The 8,780-nt window shown below is 32.1% G+C and overlaps 1 protein-coding gene across 3 annotated transcripts in view; it reads left to right on the plus strand.

Moving 5' to 3' along the window:
* Positions 1-8,780, plus strand: part of LOC108692316 (nuclear factor related to kappa-B-binding protein) — a 77,869-nt gene that overhangs the window by 31,635 nt on the left and 37,454 nt on the right. For all 3 annotated transcript variants that reach the window (XM_018200515.1, XM_018200514.1, XM_018200516.1), the window contains exons 4-15: positions 487-719; positions 817-1,085; positions 1,206-1,558; positions 1,629-1,966; positions 2,094-2,339; positions 2,793-3,020; positions 3,093-3,314; positions 4,806-5,182; positions 6,810-7,127; positions 7,296-7,482; positions 7,560-8,364; positions 8,430-8,735. In XM_018200515.1, coding sequence (XP_018056004.1) covers positions 487-719; positions 817-1,085; positions 1,206-1,558; positions 1,629-1,966; positions 2,094-2,339; positions 2,793-3,020; positions 3,093-3,314; positions 4,806-5,182; positions 6,810-7,127; positions 7,296-7,482; positions 7,560-8,364; positions 8,430-8,735 — 3,882 coding nt within the window. The remainder of the gene's footprint in view (positions 1-486; positions 720-816; positions 1,086-1,205; positions 1,559-1,628; positions 1,967-2,093; positions 2,340-2,792; positions 3,021-3,092; positions 3,315-4,805; positions 5,183-6,809; positions 7,128-7,295; positions 7,483-7,559; positions 8,365-8,429; positions 8,736-8,780) is intronic.

An 8,780-nucleotide genomic window follows, 5' to 3' on the forward strand; every position in this document is an offset into this window, starting at 1 on the left:
TATATATATTTATATATTTATATACACACAATGTATATTGTAAGTACTAAACTACATACTTTGACTAAACAAATTTATCACTATAATTATAAATTGTTAATAAATATGTTGAAAATATCAATAATAATCAACTTCAAACAAACAATAAATTAAGTAAAAAGTGTTACCGCTACTATTGTTTTGAAAATTAATAAAACATCATGCTAACTTCACAGACACAAACTTTTGTTTGATATTTGTATGATCAGTTGAGGATGCATTGTCTGCTTTGATTCATGTAAGGATGAAAAGATTAACCTTTCTTTTTATGTAGCTAAAAATAAACAAAGAATAATTTATTTTTTAATAAAAAAGAAGTCGACATTTCTAATAATTTTTAATTTATGAAAATTTTTATATTAGCTTATTAAAATAAGTTATTGTTGTACAGTTATTGTTATACTTTGTTAGTATTTTAATTTTTAATTTTAACAAATTGATTTTTAGAAGTGGGAAACTTGCATTGCTGCTAGTATCAAAGTAAAACTACCACAGGATCTTTGTGAACATTTTAACATCTTCAAGGAAATGCTAGATTATCCACGTTTCTGGAATGAGTGGCTTACTGAAAGTCAACGAGAAACATTGTACAATCTTTTGCCTACTTTTCCAAAAGACTCCAATATAGAAGCACAAATGGAAAAATCGCTGCAAATGTTGTTCAATAGAGAAAACGACAGGTAGTAATTATTCACAGAGATTTTTCACAAAATGAGAATAATAGACTGAGTTCTGAAATTGATTTAATTAGAGCGTTTTAAATAAAATGTATTATAGATTTGGTGTAACAGCATTGGACACGTTTCACAATCATCTTTCTTCTGGTCACTATCGTCCTGATATTAAAAGAATACGTGATTTGGTTCGTAAAGCGCAAAAAAAAAGATCATTGTTCGAGGAACGAAAACGGTCATATGAATTAGCAAATCAGCTGTTAAAATCGCGAGAAAGTTTGTTATCAAATGCATATAGGCAAGGTTTCAATCAACCAGTAAACCGCACAGTGTGTTCTAAATTTTATTGGCGCAAATCAAAACCAATAATGGGTGAGTGTGTTTATTTTATATCTAATATTATTTGACTGTTTATGTTGCTTACATACTTAGATCATTTGGCAAAAAAATATATAATGACTAGAATATTATTAATATGAAAATAAATAATAGTTGAAGAAAAGACTCAGTTGCGCTATTTAGACGAGCTAAATGCAGTTCGGGCAGAACTTAGAACTAATACAAGATTATCTGCTGATACAACATCTGAAAACGAAGAAAATTATCCTCATTATCAAATGACTGGAGCTAAACAAAAGAAGAAACGACGTTTTAATATGAATCTTCAAGGATTGTCAGTTAAAGGCTTACAGCTCAATCATGAAGACAATACAATTCGTCCTGTATTTTCCACCCTGCAGCGAATGGAATACACTTCTAGTAGAGCATTGTTTGTACGTGAACAAACGGAAGAGACCTACCGAGCTATGTTAATTACACATAAAAAACGACGTGCCCGTCGTGACGTATGTATAATACTTCATTATTTTGTTACAATTACTTATTTAAGCAATACTAACTAAACTATGTACGTAGCTCCATCCAGAACTGAACACTCAAGGAATTGCGCTTGCCGATCTCACACAAAGATCACAAATTGGTCAGAAGCAGAAACTTACAATTGGCAATTCTATGAAAGTTACATCTGCTAAGAAGAAGATTAAATTGGAACAAAATTCGTTATGTCCGCCCGCACCAAAATTGACAAATTCCAATTCTGTGAAACACGAAAGCGATAACAGTGATTACTCCCATACAACGGACGACAATAGACAATCTAATATCGTAGACGTAGATTACAATAAAATGACAACATCTATTAAATCGGAACCTATTGAAGCATATGAAGCACTTCAAGTAACCAAAAAGAAAATGTAATTATTAGTTCTGTGTGCGTGCGTGCGTGCGTGCGTGCGTGCGTGCGTGTACACGCATTAGATCAATATAAAATATTATAAGATTGCTTATAATGCGTTTCTTGCGTCTATTTCTCATTTACAGCAGCTCAGTAACTCATAAAGGTATTAAACCAACAGTCAATTTACCAGAGATAAAAAAAGAAGTCGAAGATATAGAATATGACAAAATTAAAACCGAATTAAATTTGGGCGTAAGCGAAGATGTGCTGGTTGAAACTGAAGAAGAAGAGGAAAATGAATCGAAAAAAGAGCTTGACTTAGATAGTATTGATATGCTGCAATTACCAATCCAACTTGATGATGGAATTGATATACTCGATGATGTCAAGTAAATTTACTATATTATGTATATAGGATGTCTCAGAAATAAGGTCGGAACCCATTGGGGGCATAGAATAAATCAAGGGGAACAAAAGTCTTTGAGATATTCATTGTAGTTTTCAAATTAAAAAAAGAAACGAGAATGAGCCAATGTGCGGTGAAACCTCATCGCGGTTATATAATATAATTCATAGAAGACTCACACTCGACGGCGGCGGCGGCGGCGGCGGCGGTGCGCAAGGAGGAGGAAGGATAGCGTTCTATCACCTGGCGATCCTATAGAACCGTCTCGCCAGACTTATACGTTTCCTTTCTTAATTCCGATCTTATTTCTAAGATCTTATTTCTGTAGTATAATATTTTGTAGTATAATAAATTAATAATTAGCTAATGATTCTAATCAAAACAATAATTCTAATCAATTAATAATTAAAATGTTTAAATTAAATTAATATCATAGGTGCGAAGATGAAAGAATTATACCAATACCAGAAACGAAAATGATTGTATCATCCAGTGAAGGCATAAATGTGAACGGAACGGAATTGATGCAAGAGACGCATACATGCTTTTTCTCTCTGCTGAGAGATGCTTTTACTTCTAAGGGAGAGTATCGAATGAGTGCGACAGAAATGAAGGATGCAATAATGCAGTGGCAAGGCAATCCTATTTCACCTTTAAATGACTGGTAATATCAAATAAGATTTCTTCGCAATGTGCGCGATCATAGGTAGCATTTTTAAATAAATTCATGTCACAGGTATTCTGTGGTACCTTCATGGCCTACTTTAGTACCATTAGCTCTTGGATTTCTTGCTGGCGAATTAATATATTTTCAAGATTTAGAACAGCGACAAGAACAAGATCAGGAACTCGTACCTTATCTGGAAAATAAGGGTCAAGGCATATATGCATGGATTGGTGCTGGAAGAGACTCTGATGCCCGATTACAGGACTTGTGTACAAAATTTCTTATGTATAAGTAAGAATTGTGACAAGCACTAATTTTTTGAATCTTCGATTGTTATATTATAAGTTATATTGGAAGTACAAATTAGTTCGGTCCGTTTCCCTAAAGATAGCTCCAGCTGTTGTGAATAGTTCATAGTGACAGCTGATTTTGGCGGTTTCAGAGAGGTTAAACATCTGTTAATAATATTCAGTTTATATCGCTTTGAGTTTCATACAAAAATCTTGATTTTTACTATGTTTGAAATGTCGAATTTTGTGTTAATCAAGCAGCATTTGCGGGAGGTTTTGATTTTCTGCTTTAATTGGAAGAAAAGATTGAAGCCCATCGACTGCTTGTCGAAGTTTATGGTGATACTGCTCCAACTGATAAATCATGTAGGAAATGGTTTCGACGTTTCAAGGATGGAGATTTCAGCGTTGAAGACAAGCCTCGCTCTGGACAGCCAAAAAAATTCGAAGACAAAGAATTAGAGGCATTACTCGAAGAAGATCAGAGTCAAACGCAAGAGGAACTTGCAGAATCATTGGGGATAACTCAACAAGCCGTTTCTGTACGATTGAGAGCCATGGGAATGATTTAAAAACAAGGAAATTGGGTGCTTTATGAACTGAAACCGAGAGACGTTGAAAGGCGATTTTTCACTTGCGAACAGCTGATTCAAAGACAACAGAGAAAAGGTTTTTTTTGCATCGGATTGTGATTGGAGATGAGAAATGGATATTCTACGACAACCCCAAGAAGAAAAAATACTACGCTAAGCCCGATCAATTGTTGCCATCGACCTCAACATCAACACCTCAGCCGAACATTCATGGTTCAAAGATCATGCTCTGTATCTGGTGAGACCAAAAGGATCTTGTTTACTATGAGTTGCTGAAATCTGGCGATTCCATTACGGGCGATCGGTATCGGCTACAATTGATTCGTTTGAGCCGTACATTGCGAGAAAAACGGCCGGAATATGAGCAAAGACATGATAAAGTTATTCTTATTTATGACAACGCTCGGCCTCATGTCGCTAAAGTCGTAAAAAATATTTGGAAACGCTCAAATGGGATGTTTTATCACATTCTCCGGACATTGCTCCTTCTGATTACTGGTTGTTCCGAAGGATACAGCACGTCACCGGTTCACTTCTTTGGCAGAAATCGAAAATTGGCTCTAAAATTGGATCGCCTCCAAAGAGTCATTTTTTCGAGATGGAATTCGAAAATTGCTTGAGAGATGGGAAAAAGTAGTAGACAACGATGGACAATACTTTAATTGATCTGTTCATTCATTTTGTTTTGAAATAAATGCACAAAAAAACGGACTGAACTAATTTGTATTCCAATATTATATTTGAATTAAATATGTGCATTTTTTTATTTAATTAACTTGTTTGCTCATTTATTTGCATATCTCCTTAAATTCCCCTGATTATTTTTTGTAAATCATGAGTTAAACAGCATTATTAATAGAAAAATATAAATAATTATACTTTTATAATTATAATTTTAGAGATATGTTGACACCATCATATACTCAAACTATTAGTACTGTGACATCTACCAAAACGCAGCATTCTCAACTATCTTCTAATAATATGAGTAATAACGCAATCGTTACAAGTGGAATTCTGCAAAGTGGTAGAAGCGGAAGTCCCGCACTGGAATCTACCAATATGGATGCTAGTGCCACTGGAACTGACTGGGAACCACCTCGGCCGTTATTTCCTACAGAATGGAAAGTCCGTCCGTCTACAATAGAGGAACGTGAAGAATTCCGAAGACAAGAGCGTATGCGTTACACTGCACCTCATAAGGCGTTTACTTATCGCATGCACGGTTACGCGTCCGTAGTCGGTCCTGTCAAAGGAATTTATCAGCATAATGTTGGTATGTTCAATTCATGCTTTGTAATACAACGAATGCTAAATTTGAATATTTCCAAAAGCTTATTATAAATCACGTTGTGACAAATATTAATACTAACGTGATATATAAGCAAAACGTATCCTACTGATTGTATACAAAATACAATATAGTATAAAACACAAATACGATATAGTATAAATGCACAAGTAAATGCTATTAAAACTAAAACATTTTATAATTTGAATTTGAAATAAGACCGAAGGCAAAATAATAAATCTAATTAAGTATGAAGAATTCCTATTTTCGATCAAAGCAAATCTTAAATGCTTTACTATGAATTTATATATATTTCCGATATTACAAATATCGCGCCGAATTGTTTCTTTAGACTTGGAAATGCATTCATGTACAGAATCAGAATAGTAATATTACATACTAAATTATATAAGCAATTTAATAATTTCTGATGCTAACAAAAAGTTTAATAAGTCTATTCTTACTAGATGCTTGTTCATCAGAAATTATTTCGGAAATTATTAAATTGCTTGTATAAGTATGTGATATATTGTTTAGTAAATAATTAAAGCATTTAAGATCTGCTTCGACTAAAAATAGGAATTCTCACTCTCTTCATGCTTAATTAGATTTAAAACATTTTGATTTATATTATACATTTTGTTATTGTGAAAAAATTTCTATACTTAATTAGTAATTAATAATAATTCAAATCTATTATAATAAATAAAAAAAATTATTTTTCCTTAATTAAAAAATATAATTTTGTGTAAAAATATTCTCAATTCAGAAAAAATATTTATTTAAATTAATATTTTCTAAATAAAAATAATCTTATAATATCTCGATAATAATAAACAATAAATAACAAGAAAAGGCTATAAGCTAGAATTTTTTGTATTTCAAATTCTTAGATATATTTCAATCTTATTATTAAGTCACCCTCAGTGCGTGCGTGCGTGCGTGCGTGCGTGTAAAACAATTATAAACACAAATTATAAACACAAATTTGACAAAATTAATAACGGTTAAATACAATTTATAATTATGCAAAAAGTTGATAGTATTTCTTCATATTTATTATTTTCTGCAACACTGCAATGCTTTTCATCTAGTAATATTATTGGTTATATTCTTTCATTCTATCAGTCGCATAATAATAACTTTAAGTCCATAATAATGATAAAAATGTTGAATATAAGTTGAGTCATTAAATAAAAATGTACTACACAACTGCAATTGGGATATAAACTAGGATATAATCAGTAATTGAAATAATGAGTCAATTTAATTCATAAGAAACAAATGCGATCAGAGATAAAAATTGAAATCAGTTCAGTCAGAAATTGCTTGTATTGTATTATCCAAGCAATTTCTGACTGAACTAGTTTCAATTTTTATCTCTTATGTTTTAAGACTTTGAAATAAATAAAAATCTGGCTTGTAGTTTCTTATTATTTATTGTTTAATATTTTCTATTAATTAAAAATATTTTTATATAAAATTGTATAAATCAGTATTTACATTTTTTTTTTAATAGAGAAATATTTTATATTTCTCTATAATGAACTTTTTTAATCATTATAGAATATTATTACAGAGAAATAAGATTAATTATATTAATTATATTAAGCTTCAGGACAAGCTAAAGCACGAGGACATTCGTTGTTGGTGCCGGATCGTCCAAACTTTGTAACAATTTTAGCATTAGTTAGAGATGCTACTGCTCGACTTCCTAATGGTGAAGGGACTCGAGCTGATATTTGTCAATTACTAAAAGATTCACAATATATCATAGAACAAGATAATGACGAAAAGGAAGGATATCTCCATTCTGTGGTATCAGGAGCACTTGATAGGTTACATTACGAAGCAGATCCCTGTGTTAGATATTATCCTCGTCGGAAGGAATGGCTTTATCTTCATCGAGGACGATCTGAATCTGAATTTGGTTTGTTCTTATTTATTATCTCATTTATTTTACATTGTATTTTTACATTATTATATTTTATTATTGCAACTCATTGCAACATATTGTAAATTTCTGAAACATTCGCAATTCTAATGTGATGTGAATTTGCTTATGTGATTGTGTGAAGATAGTTTGTATCTTTTATAGAAATGGTTCATCAACAATTACAAGGTATTGCGAAAAATAAGAAAAGTGTTGGTAATACATCACGAAATAAAGTAGTACAACCAATTCTCAAATCAACCATAAATAAGGAACACTCTTCAAATAAGGAAATTATTGTCAAAAAAGAAAGGCGAATGACAACTGTATCTACGCAATCTGTTATTCCCAAGTGAGAATGTCATATTTATTTGAAAACTAATAGTATTTGAGAAAAATAAATGTCTGTATTTAATTCATTTCTTGTAGGAAAGAGCAACATAAAACTGAAGAGAAAAGTGTCTCTAACAATCCTGTCTGTACTGAACATTCCATTAATACTAATGTAGAAATACCAGTTAATGCAATAACATCAACAATTTCTACCGTTGAAACTCCTGTTTCTGTTGCATCGATTGTAACTTCTTCAGCTACTATCACAAATGTAGTAAGCACAGAACGAGATAACATTGCGATAGATACGAAATCACAACTTGCTCCAATAACGATGGTAAAAAAGGCATCTACTATTGGAGGAAAATCAATCGCTGTACTCAAAACAAATGCCGCTCAAAGTCTATTACAATCAAATCAACATAATTATTCACATCATCAAATTCAAGTATCGACATCTGCTGGTCTGCAAACTATTCGTCTGTCTGGACACTCTGTATTGCAATCTGCACAGCAATCTGCTTCAACTAGTAATAATTCTAACGTAGTAAACGGAACTACTACAAATTTAACGACGATACTACCATCTACAAAAGCGCAAAATCAGCAGCAACAGCAATCAACTATAGTAACAAATCAAGCAGGGAAAAGTATTTTACAAGCTACTAATATAAAACAACAATCACAACAGCAACAACAACAACAACAACAACAACAACAACAACATGTACTACCAGGCAAAACTCTTTTGGCATCACAGATTAAATTAGTTAGTTCGAGTCAAATTAAATCATTACTCACGAGCCATGGTCTTCAAGGTCAAACTATATTTATCAAACAATCCTCACCGTCGAATACTCAATCTCAACAGCAACAATTACAGCAACAACAACAGCTGAAGGTATCTGTGCAAACAATTTATTATATTTATTATTTGCTTTTATTTAAATTTTATTCTGATCTCAGCAACAACAACTCCAACGAGTCACAGCTAATCAACAGCAACCAATACAACAAACTCCAGGAATGCAACGCATAATTGCACAAATCGGAGGAAAACCAATTGCTGTGCAAATACAACAATCACCTCATCAGCAACAGCAACAGCAACAACAAAAGATACTTGCAAAAGTTTTAACAAATAATAGTGGGGGACAAATAATCTCTGTTGAAAGTCTACTAGCACAAAAAGGATTGAAATTGGCTACTACTACTGGTCATACTAATCAACTTAATAGGCAGGGCAAGCAGGTCATACAGGCTCAATACCAAGTAAGTATACTTTACATAATAGGTACATATATATATATATATATA

The sequence above is a fragment of the Atta colombica genome, unplaced genomic scaffold (genome assembly GCF_001594045.1).
Source record: "Atta colombica isolate Treedump-2 unplaced genomic scaffold, Acol1.0 scaffold69, whole genome shotgun sequence".
Taxonomy (NCBI): domain Eukaryota; kingdom Metazoa; phylum Arthropoda; class Insecta; order Hymenoptera; family Formicidae; genus Atta; species Atta colombica.